The 14,958-nt window shown below is 42.1% G+C and overlaps 1 protein-coding gene across 1 annotated transcript; it reads right to left on the bottom strand.

Annotated features, from left to right (window-relative positions):
* Positions 1-333: 333 nt before the first annotated feature.
* On the bottom strand, positions 334-13,911 carry LOC124788922 (trypsin delta-like). Its single transcript, XM_047256205.1, has 2 exons — positions 13,510-13,911; positions 334-393 (listed from the first exon to the last, which is right to left on the bottom strand). Exons 1-2 carry the CDS (start codon positions 13,909-13,911, stop codon positions 334-336), a joined length of 462 nt encoding a protein of 153 aa, XP_047112161.1.
* Positions 13,912-14,958: the final 1,047 nt, after the last annotated feature.

Raw genomic sequence — 14,958 nt, 5'->3', positions numbered from 1 at the left:
ACAGAAACTAGCCTCGCCACAGTCGCCTCACTACACGCCGGTTTTTTCGGTTATCCAGGACCGAACGGCAGGCACACTGGAGTAGACCTCAGGGTGGGCGGCCTCAGCGCACCCCGTCGCCCAGGCAACGACTCGGTACTGGCTGGAGCCCACCACCATAGGGCCACCGCTGTCGGCCGAGCACGGGGGCTTGCCACCTCCCTCTACGGCGGCGCAAACCATGCGCTCCGTGATCCTGCCTCCATAGGCCTCGTTACACACACTCCGCTCAACGATGGACGTGTTGACGGCATGCAGCTGCGTCACGGGGCGGCCCCCGTTCTAGACGCATCCTCAGCCAGTGGTAGTCACCTCTGTGCCACCAGTGAGCTCCGAGCTGGCGAGGCTCACAACCTGCACGAAATGATTATTATATTCGTAGTACAGTGCAGATAGCCGATAAAAGTCCGCATTGGTGAGGGAAGTCTCCTACTTGAGTACATATGCTTTATCCCCAGTCATAGCCAAATCCTCTCTGTAATCTCCAAATGCTATAAGCTTAGCTTTATCTTTCTTCAGCCACTCTTCTAACAAGGGAAACGCCCCACGCCCCTCCCCCCCCCCCCCACTCAGCCACTCAGATTTAGTTGTAAGATAGCCCAGCGGATAGCCTGTCAAAAACTGAACACAAATCAAGCATGGAAACTGGAAGAAGCTGTACCGAACTATGGAAAAAGAAGCAAAATAGAAACAGTGAACGCTACAAGTTCAAGAAGTGCGGCCTCGAGCAAACTGCAAGAACCACGCTTAGTGCTTGAGCAGTTACGGTGTTGAAATTCAAAGCGGAAGGTCTGTGTTCAAATCTTGCTCGTACTCCACATCTTTTTATAAAATTGCGAACTGTCGGTCTGCTATTGACGTCTCTGTTCTCTTTCTATAGTCTTGGCAGTTGTCATATTACACACTGGTAAGAGAATGTGGTAACAATATAAGTAGGTTGGAACTTAAATAGTGGCAACACTGCTGTGGAGACACTGTGCAATGCAATCTGCTATTGTCGCTGATAGCACACGTTGTTGACATTCCTACCTTACCTGCAAGCTAATGTACCCGCCTGTCCCACGTCACCGGCGCGGGCACAGTCGGGGGAAACACAGTGACTTGTGAGCGAGCGTCTATTGTAACGGTGTCACTATGTTCTGAAAACAGGAACAACGAGATGGATCAAGACTGAATGGGCCAGAGGTCGTACATGACGACAGTGTCATAAAGGTCTTCAGGAGGCGTGCGGGGAATCGGCATTGCCGTACAGAACAGTGGCGCGTTGGGTAAAAGCTTTCAACGAAGGTCGGCAAACTGTGGCAGACATGCACCGGATCGTCATAGCATCTCTGAGGAAGAAGTGAATGCTGTTGCCGCTTTAGTGGACAGTGATCGACGCCATACGATTCTTGAGCTCGACCACGAAACCGGATTAGTGAATACGACTGTTCTTCGCATCCTGAAGGAACGCTTGGGCATGCGAAAAACTGCATGACGATGGATTCAGCATGAATTCACTGAAATGCAGGAATGGATGCGTTACGACGCTACTCAGACACACTTGGAGCGCTATGAGCGCGAAGGAGAGGCTTTCTAACGCTGTATCGTAACACTGGATGAGCCATGGGCCACATCGTACGGGCCAAAACTGAAACACCAATCTAACGAATGGCGTCATTATGGGTCGCCACGAACGTCGAAAGTGGGTCAGATTCCCAGTATGGTGAAAGTTATGGTGATTCTCGTGTACGACTGATATGGTGTTATCCTAACGCACTACGTTCCTCCACGGCAGACTGTCAATGCACAGTATTACTGTTAGTTTTTGGAGCATCAAATGCGACCAGCTTTGCGAAAGAAGCGGCATCACTTTCTGCTCAACCCACCCATCATTTTGCACGACAATGCACGGGCGCATACAGCGCAAGCTGTGGCTGCTCTATTCGGTCGATGGGACTGGGAAGTACTGTACCATCCACGAACTCTCCGGACTTAAGTCCTTGTGACTTTGACTTGATTTCGAAGATGAAGGAACCACTTTGTGGCATTCGCTTCAAAACTGTTCCAGAGATTCGACAGGCAGTAGACATCGCTGGCAACGGGTTCTACACAGCTCTGGTGACTACTTTCAAGGACAGTAACAGGTGCAAACCTGTAACTCTTTTGTATCGGTTGTTAATAAATAGTTGCCACTATTCAAGTTCCAGTGCTCGTGTTACTGTCCCAAGTAAATGTGGTAAATAGTGAGAGCAGGCGAAATGCCGTATGAAGTCTCACAGAAATGAAGCAGCTGTGAACTATGTTACAACAAAGGAATTCAAGAGTCACAACTTTCGTAACGGAACGGGAGAGCTGTAACATGTGGTACATGCGTAGAACAAATATGAGGTACGTGCGTCTGGAAGTCCCTTCCTCACATCTCGCTGTTGCAAACGGATGTTGTACAACGACACAGTCATAAATTTTAATCAAGCCAACAGACACGTCAATGACCGGACGGGCAGTTCATAATGTTGTGCGAAAAATAATATACATATGGGGCACAAGGTAAATTCGAACACGGATCTCCCACTTCGCAGTCCAACACCGTGACCACAGAACTACGACGCTGTAGCTCCTCAGACGACCTCAATGTTACAATCCGTGGCAAGCCGCGCGGCTTTCACGTTAGATCTGTGTTCAGTTTTTGACGGGCTATCTACTGGGACACCTTACCACTAAATCGCAAGGTGGTGCAATGGGGAGTTTTCCCTGTAAGGTGCGCCATAGTGTTAATATTGATTCCCGTGTTCATAAATATCTCCACAACCGGAAACCTTATCTCGTCTTCTACCAGTTTCTCCATTCTTCTGTAAATACATTACCTGACAAAAATAGTGAAGCACCCATAAGACAAGGCCGGACGTCAAATCAACTTAGTTACAAGTACGTACAAACGTGTATCTGTGGATACGTTAATGATTAGAACCACCGTTCTCTGTGACAAGAAGAAAGGCCACAAAGGACATTAGTTTTCTTCTCGTTTTTCGCTGTCAGGCCAGTCACCAGTGCAGTCACACGAATGTGACCACTGCCTCTGTTCGAAGTCAACGTGCAGTAGCCACTCACAGACGGCAGGTAGCAACACTAACAATGTAATGTATATTAAGTATGTTGGGGAGACGCGGAAAACAGTGCACTCGTTGTCGTAATGCCGAAATTGGAGCGATTTATCCGGCGTCCTGAAGGGCATGTTCATTAGCCTTCCAGCGAAGTGAGGACGTATTCTCTGAGTAGCAAAGCGTATAAACTGGTGTTGCGCCACAGCGGTTAAAGTATGCTGTGAATGACAAAATGAAGCTATTCAAAATTAGCGGCAAGGCAACTAGGATGCACCTCATGCAATAGATGATGTGTGAATGACAGCTGCAGACGTTTTTGCAGGTGAATAAACATGCAACTGTCGAGCAACTAATCGCCTCGATGAACCAATGGGTGACCAAGAGTGTCTCCTCAACGATCATTGACCGAACGTTGCTGCGTCTGGGCGCCTGCAGGAGCCACCTGGTTCGTGCACCCATGCTGAGTACTGCTTATCAGCGGCGAAGGTTGGAATTTACACGCCAGTATCGCAACTGGACGTCCTCTGAGTGGCCACAGGTGGCCTTTTCAGATGAATGCTCAGACAGATTACCATTGGCGTGTACGGTCTGAAATGTCTGAAAGCAGAAACCGTGTAACTATTGTAAGAAGATTCCAGGCCGGAGATGGGAACATTCCGTGCGTGATATCGCATTCTCATAGGCACAATGGTTAAACGGAGGTGTGCTTCTAGCCTTGGGGACCATGTCCACCCCTAATGCTGTTTGGTTTTCCTCGACACGACTGTAACTACCAATAGGACAATGTAACGTATAACACTCTTCTCAGTTTACGGTAATAGTTCGAAGAGCTTGAGGAAGTGTTTACCATGGTTTCTTAGCCACCAAGCTTCCCTGACCGAAGCGCAGTCGAGAACCTCTGGGACCATCACGACTGGGCTGTTTGCGTTATGGATTATCAGCTGAGAATCTAGCACAGTTGTTCGAGGCACTAGAGTTGGCAAGGCTCCATATCCCTGACAGTGCCATCCAGAACCAACCTGATTTTCTTGCTGCACGTTTCACAGTGGTCTGCACTGCAAGAGGTGGTTATTGAGGATCTTGACATGTGGTCACATTGGTCACAGTGTATTGGGATCCCGACCAGCTTTAGCCGTTAAGTGATCACTGTAATGGTAAGAGAGATACTTCATGAGTGTCTGAGACAGCGTTATCAGCACGTGAAAGAATTTGAAAGGGGGAGGTTCATATTGGGTCTCCGGTTGACTTTTTGGTCGAACTGCGTAATATTCATGACTGTCGAGTAATCGGATTTGACTGTGGCCTGACGTTGGACTGCGTGGAAACATAAGCGTAGGCATACTCGTGCTCAAGTTTCCGGTCAACTACGTCTGACCACCGGTCGACAGGACCACTTTATTGTTCATCAAGCACACTGTAACCCTTTCACACCTGTGCCTGCTCTCCTAGGACATGTAATGGACCTTACAACATTGTGAATCATTCTGGACCACCGATCAGAGACTAGCAATAGGAATAGAATTCCGGTCACATGCGTAGGCTGCAGTTACCACCACATCTCAAACGGCTGCATTTGGAATAGAGCCAGGACCGAGAAAGATAGAATCCTGATAAAAGACGTCGCATTCAGTTCAGTGATGAACTGCACTTCTGCACTACCACGGATGGCCATCATCAGTGAATACAGCGTTCCGTTCCTCCAATGTTTGAGAGAGGCACAGCTATGTTAATCCTGGCGTCATGACGTGGATAAGTCTGCGTGATTCTGAGATACTCCCATGATCAGCAACGTGGGTGGGATTAGCACGGACGTCATCCCTGTTCCAATTCCAGTATCTAAAATATCGTGGACTCGATACAACTGTTGTGGATGACCTTGCCGCATAATAGGACACAACGGCTTTAAGACATACTTCCAGACCGAATCGTGGCAGACCAAGGATCGTGTATGACATTGTCTAGTTATTGTATCAACAGTTCAACAAAATCTTCAGTATAAACATATGTGAATGAGAACTGCCTCGGGTATGATAGAATTGAGGGAGAATCATGGTTAGACTGCACGTTGTGTTAGGTAAACATTTCTCACGGATCACCAGCCAGTCACAGGAAAAAAAATACCCTCACAGCTCCACCTCGCCTCTTGCCATCAACTTTTTATATTGCTTTCCAGTATTAGGGACCGTTAAATTGTTTCTTTTGTGTCAGACTTGCCTTTATCTATTGTTCTAATATTCTGATTGTAGATGTTCGTGTTATACTTTAATTATTTCTATTTACTGAGGCAAAATTTGGGGCGTGCTGTGGGCTTTTCATTCCCAACGCCATTTCAGGTGTTCCTGCCGCTCATGGGATCACATATGTGCTAATGCCTGGCGTCTGAGTGGTCAAATTTCAAAAACTTAGAGATGTAAGGCACTCAAGCCCCTAGCGTTTTGTATCTATTTTTAATAGCTGCACGGAAGGATAGAAACGTTCTAAGTGCCATTTTGTAAACGAATGTTATTGAGGGAAGTGACTAATTGAGCGCTACTGCACTATTAACTCATGTATGAAGGCAATAAAAGGAGACGACACTGACAAGACTGACAAAGGCGGCCCTTTATTTAGGCTGCGCCTAAAAACATACACGGAAAGCCCCCGTTCTGACTAAACAGCGATTTCAAACTCCCTTCCCTCAAAAAATTAACAAAATAAGCACCAAAACTACAATTTCTGAAATAAAGAATTAAGAGATGAAAAACCGCAACATGATCTCCGAGCATGATCAGTATCCGACAAAAACCAAAAACCTAATTTAGTATCACTAGCGCTCCTTATTAGTTATTAGGAACCATGGAAAAGTTATTGTTGATCGAAATCATACACTGCTGATGCCTTGGAATTACTACTCATTTACAAGTAGAATCTCGAATAACGGGAAGTACACGTGCGTTGAAGACTTACAGTTAGAATGTGCTTATGTGTTGCAGTCACTATAAAAAGTTCTTGTTTGATCAACTTTTATTGACCCAATTATAACATATTTAAAGAAATTTATACACTTCAAACTTGTTTGCATAGCAAATAGTTTCATTCAAAAATAGAAAATGATCTTTGAACTCTTTGTACCCATTTTTTCTGTATCCATTGAGTGAGAATCAATTGTGAGTTGGCAATATGGTTCAAATGGCTCTGAGCACTATGGGACTTAACATCTGAGGTCATCAGTCCCCTAGAACTTAGAACTACTTAAACCTAACTAACCTAAGGACATCACACACATCCAAGCCCGAGGCAGGATTCGAACCTGCGACCGTAGCGGCCGTGCGGTTCCAGACTGAAGCGCCTAGAACCGCTCGGCCACACCGGCCGGCGGCAATACTCTCTTAGGATTTAAAGGTTGGCTACAGAGCGCATAGACAAGCTCTGGAAACTAAGATATTGTTGTCGCGCTTCACAGCGCACGGATTAAGTGGTGGCAGTTTGGTGGCCAGTGTAGGAGCCCACTTGCTGTGGTACGCACGTGAGTTGGGCGAGGGGTCATCACCGAGCTGCCGTACTGCTGTGTCCGCCAGCAGTGACACAGGATTTGGTAGTGAGTTGATATTTTAATATAACTTGCAGCGCGCTTATTAATTTAAAGAAAAGGGTTTGTGTATGTGCGTAGCAGCAGACCGTAATTTTGATAATGATAGGAGTTGAATTCTTAAGGGAAACCATTGTTAGGCGAATAGATTAAGTATTGATTTTTGTCATTGATTTCTTTTGTAATTGTCAGGGAATTGTTTCACTATGCATTTAACTGAGAAGCATTTCAGTCTGTCTTAAGAGTTTGATTAATTTATAATAACAATCCAACCTGAAACTGATAGACAACAGACTCTAGATGAACTATTGCAAACACACCATGAAGTGGTAAGTATAGCATTACAGAACATCAAGAAAGCTGCAGACAGAAGAAAGAAGCGGCATAATCCACGAGTCAACGTCAAGAATTTACGGGTAGGTCATAATGTATTGTTGGGATCACATCGACTATCTCATAAGGAAAAATATTTGAGTAGGAAGCTTTTCTTGGTGTATGAAGGACCCTTCCGTATACGACCCATTGCACACACAAACGCTATGGAACTAGAGACAATACGATCACATAAATCGCGAGATCTTCATCACTTATCACACATTAAAATTTTCAAGTAATAAGGCCCTAGGGGGTTTACTGATCTTTAGTAAATATATGTTTGGCGAGTGTAGGTGCCCCATCCGTTACAGTATATTCTTCCGATTTTAATTTTCAGCACTGTTTCATAATCTTTGACTAACATGTTTATCTATTAATCTTTTACTATCAATCTATGCTGTATGAAAGACCAAGAATGAATGATTATGAATGATTTGTATTGTTTGAAAGAATGAGAACTTAGCAAAGGGACATTTCTGACGAGAGGATTATACCAAATTTTGACATCTTGCGACTGTTCACTGAAACAATGAAATTTTCGTGACTTATTTGAAGGAAAATGCAAGAAATAACTATGTACGTTTTTTAGGGAGAAATAACATGAAATAACAGAAACTGTTGACATTATCTTCAGATAAAATATAGTGTATAAGTGGCTCTGAATTGAGAAGGTATATTTGATGGGCAATAGTATAATTAGAAACCTTCGAACTGACACTTGTTCTGACTTACGAGGTAGTTTAAAGAGTGATGATTTATGTGGATTTTTCATGTTTATTAGTTTGCCGGGTAAAGCGTATTAGGATTTATGGACCACTCATGAATAGTGTGACATAATGAGGAAGCACTTTGCAGACATTTATAGAACAAGAGAAGGTAAGGAAGATGCACTTATAAACAAAGAAACCCACACTGGTATTCTATGAAGGAAGATATAGCTTATACACATTTGCGTAAAATTTAAGTCACAGTAATGTTAAGGTAGAGTACACACTTACTTAAAATCTAAGTCACAGTAAAGTTAAGACATAGCTATGAGTTACGGAAAGAGTTCTGATGCAAATACACAGCAAAGTGTTGAATTATGTGATGAGTGAGTGCCAAGATTTTTTTTTTATTTTTTTATTTTTATTTTTTTTTTTTTTTTTGCTCTGTGAAATTGTGGAATGGTAAGAATGATACTGTTGTTTCTCTTCTTATTGTTGTTAATGTTGACTTTATTGCATTTCTTACAGGAAACATGATCGCAACGGAAGTTTTCTCCATGGAAGAAACGAAAGCACTTGACGTGACGTAATTTTGTGTAGTAAGACGATATTTTCAGATCGGAGCGTAGCACGCTTACCGTTAAGGATCGCGAGAAGAAAGATGTACCAGAAACAGTCGGCCATGAAGGAAAAAAAAACACTGAGCTATGACCTAGATAATTATGTCGTGCATTAAACGATTTCTTTTCTCTTTCCAGAGTGAAATGACTCTTACGCCTAGAGGCGAGAGTATCGGCCATATTTTATGAAAGTGTAAATAGTAGTGTAACATAAGTCAATTTATTATTTATCAAGTATTTTTCTATTTCATGATTGTCATTTAGTGATGCAGTGCCGATTCCAGCACGAGGTTAATTGGAAGGTGATGATTTTTCTCTTGTCATATCATAAATTTATTTCTTCTCACCTTGGTGAATAAGCCATTTCTTTCAGTTTTACTGGACACATGGAGGGGTTTTGTGTGTTGTATTTTGTAAATAATCTATTTTTTTCATTATGTACTTTGTAGGTTGTTTCTATTTCTTGTTCTTTGTGACCATCCAAGGTATGGCCACACAGATTCATACAAAGACTAGGGAGGCCTTCAAACAGAGACAATGAGGATTCCATATAAAAACGATTGAGACGCTATACCACAGACATTGACGTTTGACATCAGAAATATTGACAGTCATTACAGACGATAATTATATATTTGGTATAACTTAGTAATTACAGTGTAAAAATTCTGGCGCAAAGCCACGTAATTATTCACTAAATTTTGTACATGTTCATGATCTGATTTGGCAAGCCATTGGCTAGACTTTTTCTATTTGATGCTGTAACTTTTATTATATATAATAGCGTCACTATGGCATTACTTTTCTATTTGTAGGATTATTTAAATATTTTATAACCAAAATGTAAATAACAATTATTGTAACAAATATTGTAACAAATTAAAATAATATTTTTTGAGTGGTGCCACATTTGTAATGATTCGTGGTCACAATCAAAATTTTGCCACTGTTATTGACCAAATTAATCGTAAGAAAATTAACTTGCCACCTTGTGGTGAGCCTCATATTATGACTGAATTGAAAAATACATGCCAGAAATCGGTGATTGCTGTGGCGAAAAATTTAAAGAAAATTGACTTTGCCACCATGTGATGAGCCTCAAATTGTTCATGACTTGAGATATATGCCACAAATCTGGAATTGCTGTGGCAATAGAGTTAAAGAAAACATTTAAATGAGCTCAGAGCTCACATTCCTGTTTATATGATATAATATTATTCCTTGCTTAATTTCTGTAATTAGGTCAGAAATATCGTATTTTAAAATGAGGTTTATTTTCTATAAAATTTGACGTTTTCAGTGTAGAGAAATACTCGACTGGGACTTGTACTACATACGTTTGAGGAGGTACTTATGGAATAACGCAGTGACATGTGGTTCTCAGTGGACACGAGGTCCCTGTGTCTGCCAACACTGTCAAACTGTGTCATCCTGGGAGAATGGACGTTACGTATGGTTGTCAGTGGACACAAGGTCCCTGAGTCTGCCTACGTTGTCAAACTGTCTCACCAGAGGAAAGTTTGACTTCTGGTGTGGTTGTCAGTGGATATGAAGTCCCTGAGTCTGCCTACACCGTAAATTAACTGATGTTGGAATATTAGTGTGGTTGTCAGTGGATATGAAGTCCCTGAGTATGCAGCACTTAAAATAGGTGAAATGTCCCCGTAGGAAAATTTATGAATTACTGTGCTGGTAAACCCCTTACGTTATTTGGTTTTCAAACAGCTGAGCAGAACTGAACGTACTCAGACATTTCGCTCTTTACTTATTCTGATCAACACTGAACTGACACGCAATATTTTTAACGTAACGCAATCTGACCTTCAATAATCCCTACAAAAGAATGGCCCTGACTAACATTAACCCCACCACTGCTGGCGGCTCACCTCCAACTGCGCAACGCTACGCGCTGTTAACAGCCAACTGCCCAACACTACAGGACGACTGTTCCAACAATGCCACCTAGCCTCAGACTACAGCACAGCACAGCACAGCCAGTGATTTTCATACAGAGCGCTACGTGGCGTTACCAATATAAAAACCTAAACAGCCCACTTACACATGTAGACCTGGTTTCTTTTGTCCAGAGGGAACTGCAAGCATAAAAACATAAAATATCATGTAGTCAGACCACTACCGATTAATGTCATGGAAACGTAAGTGCCCAAATGCAGAAAATAAAACATTATTTTTTGCTGGTTATTGGGTTATGTTAGCTTATTGAAGACTATTCAATGCTTAAGTAGTTACTGTTACACATCTCTTAAAACTTGTATGAACTTGTTATATTTCCTTTGATGTTTTCTTATTACATACATACTAGGCTAGCAACTTTTTCATATTATTTTTGTAAAAGGAGCCATGTTTCCTACTTTCCAATCAATTAGGCAAGCAACGTTTCTGCCATTTTGTATAAAATTTTAACATTTTTCTCTTGCCCATATGCAATGCAAGACAATTCTCGTCGTTTTGTAAAAAAAAAAAATTTACTTAGATGCTAAGCAAGAAATACTTTTAGGCATTGGATATAAATTGTAACATTTTTTCTCTTTGCCTACTTTTTTGGTCGTTATGTAAAAAAAATTTCTGTTTGTTCCTTGCCAATATGTTAGGCAAGAATCACCCTGCAAAATTTTCAAATATGAGGTTAGGGGTTATGAGAGTTGGCAATACTCTCTTAGGATTTAAAGGTTGGCTACAGCGCGTATACACAAGCTCTGGAATCTAAGATATTGTTGTCGCGCTCCACAGCGCACGGATTAAGTAGTGGCAGTTTGGAGGCCAGTGTAGGAGTCCGCCTGCTGTGCTGTGCACGTGTGTTGGGCGAGGGGTCGTCGCAGAGCAGCAGCAGCGACACAGGATTTGGTATTGAGTTGATATATTTTTATAATTTGCAGAGCGCTTATTAATTTAAAGAAAAGGGTTTGTGTATGTGCGTAGCAGCAGACGGTGATTTTGATAATGATAGGAGTTGAATTCTTAATGGAAACTATTGTTAGGCGAATAGATTAAGTATTGATTTTTGTCATTGATTTCTTTCGTAATTGTTAGGGAACTGTTTCACTATGCATTTAACTGAGAAGTATTTCAGTCTCTCTCAAGAATTTGATTATTTTATAATATTTCTTTAATGGCACTGGAGGCAGATTTACATACGAAGCGATTTTTCAAAGAGCTTCTAGCGTTTGTTAATTGAATGAGAAAGAATCGCTTTCTGAATACAGTTTTTTTTTTTAAAAAAAAGGGAATTGGATTTGACCAAACCCTTTCTCGTGAATTATATGTAGTTGTAGTAAGCAGCAGCAGCCGCAGCCGCAGCAGCCGCAGCAACAGCAGGAGCCGCCATAGAGAACATGCATTGCACTCAGCATGAATAATAGGTTTTTTTATGTTTTTGTTAAATAATGGATGCAGCAAAACAAGCAATGGCAGCAGAAAGACCAAGTAAGTTATTTGTTGCGCTCAAGACCAATAAAAAAAAAATAAAGTTTAGGTGATCTCTGTAATAGTAAAGTTAACAAGAGTACAACCATGAGATTGTCAGTAGAAAACACGAGATAAGAAGAAAGAGCTCGCGACTTTCACAATAAATATTCTTTATCCGCATCGTCAGCACTCTCCTGTGTAGTTTTTGAGCGTATAGAATTCGGACCTATGACCAACAGTGCGTTAGAATGCCTATTTAAAAATGTTGACTATGTTAAGATCCGAAGATACAGTAACAGCAAATCTGTTATAAGAGCAATCTATCGGAGAAGTCTAAACGATAAGATCTCGAAACATCACACATATGCACCAATGAAAACCGAAGTATCCGAATTAATAGGAAAGACATTTCTCACAGAAATGTGAATAACCCTATTGAAATTCTCATTTATGTTGCACTTCAAAATATTTACCACGAGCCATATTTACGAATCCTATCATCGATTTAGCAAAGTATACATGACTCACAAGACTACTTAGCGCAATTCCTCCTAAATTAAGATATACTTGAATTAACCAACGATTCTCAATGATGACAGAAACAGAAGTTAAAATTTGTGCCACGGCCAAGACTTCAACCCAGGTCTCCTTTTTATTAGGCAGATGTGCTAGCCATTACTCCACCATATCAGTACAGATAACACAGCTGCATGGACTACAGTAGTCCAATGGCGTCCTTAATACAAACTTCAATTCATGAATTCAACGTCGTGCGGGGTAGCCGTGCGGTCTAGGGCGCGTAGCCACGGTTCGCGTGGGTTCCCCGTCGGAGGTTCGAGTTCTCCCTCGGGCATGGGTGTATGCGTTGTCCTTAGTGCAAGTTAGTTTAAGTTAGATTAAGTAGTGTGTAAGCCTAGGAACCGATGACCTCAGCAGTGTGGTCCCATAGGAACGCACCACAAATTTCCAAATTTTCATGCCTTCAGCTTATTTTCCCCGAATCGTAAATATTGCTGAGGCTCTCCGGTATTAGAATAGCATCCCAGCGTTGTACGTACTGGGGAATCACATGTACCTCAGGCATAGGCGCTCTATAGATCTAATGGGATTATATTTCCCTTGAGACATATGAGTCTCAGCTTTATTTTCGATAACGACAGAAGCTGAAGAAAATGGGCTGAAGGCTTGAATTGAAGTTTATGTTACGGAGGGCATTGGATTATGGTGGTCAGAGCAGGTGTGTTGGCTATCCTTCTACCGTTACGTAATAGCTACTACACATGCACAGTAAGCAGGATACGTTGCTTATGTCCTATCCATTCCACAAATTTTAATTCATTTCCTCAGTTTCTTCCATCAGATCAACCACTGACCTTTCTTGAACGTCCTACAACAGCCGTATTTGCAGACTAAAGCAAGAGGCTTCATGTTTACCTGTCATGCAACTAACTTCTCTTTTTAATTCCTAAAAATGTCTCTGCATCATTGTACCATCATCTGTTAACACTTGTATTCTGTTTTTATACTACTTTTACCAGCACAAAGGTACCGAATCGTGGTTGGGCATCGAAAACACGTTTGCTAGTGTAGTAGTTGGATCATAAGTACCATATATTGCAATTAAAATATAAATTACTTTACTGAAAAACGTACATCTTTACAAAAGAGTTAATTTTTTATGGTAGCAGTACCTGGACGTTGCTGTCAAAGGAGAATGATCCAGAAATCTCAGCGAATGCAATGTCGTAGTCATGCGAGGTGGAGTTGTGCTTCTCGTGTGCAATTACGCTGGAAGCGTTGTAGATGGTTCCGCCGCTGTCCTGAACTGAGGAACCAGCCCTCACAGCCAGGTAGTTTACGCCAGCACGGGCTACGCAGTGCGTTGCTGTCAGGACCCACGTAGGGCTGATGATTGAACCGCCGCAGCTGTGGTAACCGAACACCTGCAGTGAGATCTGCCACGGGTATTGCGTGATGTCAACCGGCTCACCACCTAAGATACGGCCATCGAGTTGAGGTTTGAGTCGGTCCCCCGAGCCTTGTGGAGGGCGCAGGGCTGCAGGCAGCAAACAGCAGCTAGAGGACAGCTGCATTCTTGGACATATCTTTGATGGCTCTGAACAGCCTCGGTTCATCCAAGTATTTATAGCGAGATGGCTTATCAGTCCTTTGGTAAGGGAACGACTATCGGCGAATAAAGTGGTTTCGCAAGTTGTCTGGATACTGTCCAAAGAACTAAAGATCATATGTCGCAGTACAGCTATACGGCTCACCTCTTAACGCACGAATGGCACCACGTTGACTTCAATCAAAGGTATAATGTTCCAAACTAATGCCCATCATTATCACAATTTTTCCTTAACAAGATAAGCAACAGCTATACAGGCCTGTAAAGCTGTACCGACTGTATGACGTACAGAACAGAAAACAGTGGAAATATGTTACGTGGAGCAGAAGAAATGTTTCCGTAACTCATTACTGGAAAATCATTAACCGTCGTTTCCACTCATAGAGAACGGAGAAAGGAAAAAATTAATGGAAGAATAAAGGGGTACTGCAGTTTCCAAGCTCTCAAACACTCTCACGATATGAAGAAATGATCTTTGTCATTCCCTGTAGACTGAAGAGAGATAAAAGTGATGACTTGAGGAACAATTTTCGAGGACATCTGGGCAGACGCAAGGTAGCGTCAGGCGACCGTAGGCAGGGCGAGTACAAATTGTTCTGATGTGGATAGGCCCCGGCGAACTGTTTGACGATTTTTCTTTCTCTAGGCTTTGTTATTACTGGCGGGTTCGTAAATGAGGTAAACTCTTTCTAAGCCTGCAACAGACAGAAGTGTGCTTTATGTAGGGGGTACACGAGGATGATGATTTGGGATCCTTGACTTAGGAACCGATAGTTTTCAGTAAATTGACGGACAGATTACGAAACTGACTTTAGATCATTATTGTACACGCGTAATATTTTGTTATGTGTGTTTTTTTTAAAGTTAAAGCTTGCACTCAGAGGAGACTGCACGACATCGACGAAAGGCCACTGTAAGCCACAATTTTCGACTTAGAACAAAACTCATAAACTGATGATATTGGTTAATGTGGTACATAGAGATATTAAAAAGTGATTCTGAAAAAATGGCG

This window comes from Schistocerca piceifrons, chromosome 3 (genome assembly GCF_021461385.2).
Source record: "Schistocerca piceifrons isolate TAMUIC-IGC-003096 chromosome 3, iqSchPice1.1, whole genome shotgun sequence".
NCBI lineage: Eukaryota > Metazoa > Arthropoda > Insecta > Orthoptera > Acrididae > Schistocerca > Schistocerca piceifrons.
This window is presented reverse-complemented; position numbering and strand designations above follow the sequence as displayed.

Excerpts from the sequence above, each read along its gene's own strand:
- LOC124788922 (XM_047256205.1), bottom strand. The coding sequence starts at position 13,911 with ATGCAGCTGTCCTCTAGCTGCTGTTTGCTGCCTGCAGCCCTGCGCCCT. Across the intron at positions 394-13,509 it reads CCTTTGACAGCAACGTCCAG|GTTGTGAGCCTCGCCAGCTC; the intron begins GTACTGCTACCA and ends CATTTCGTGCAG.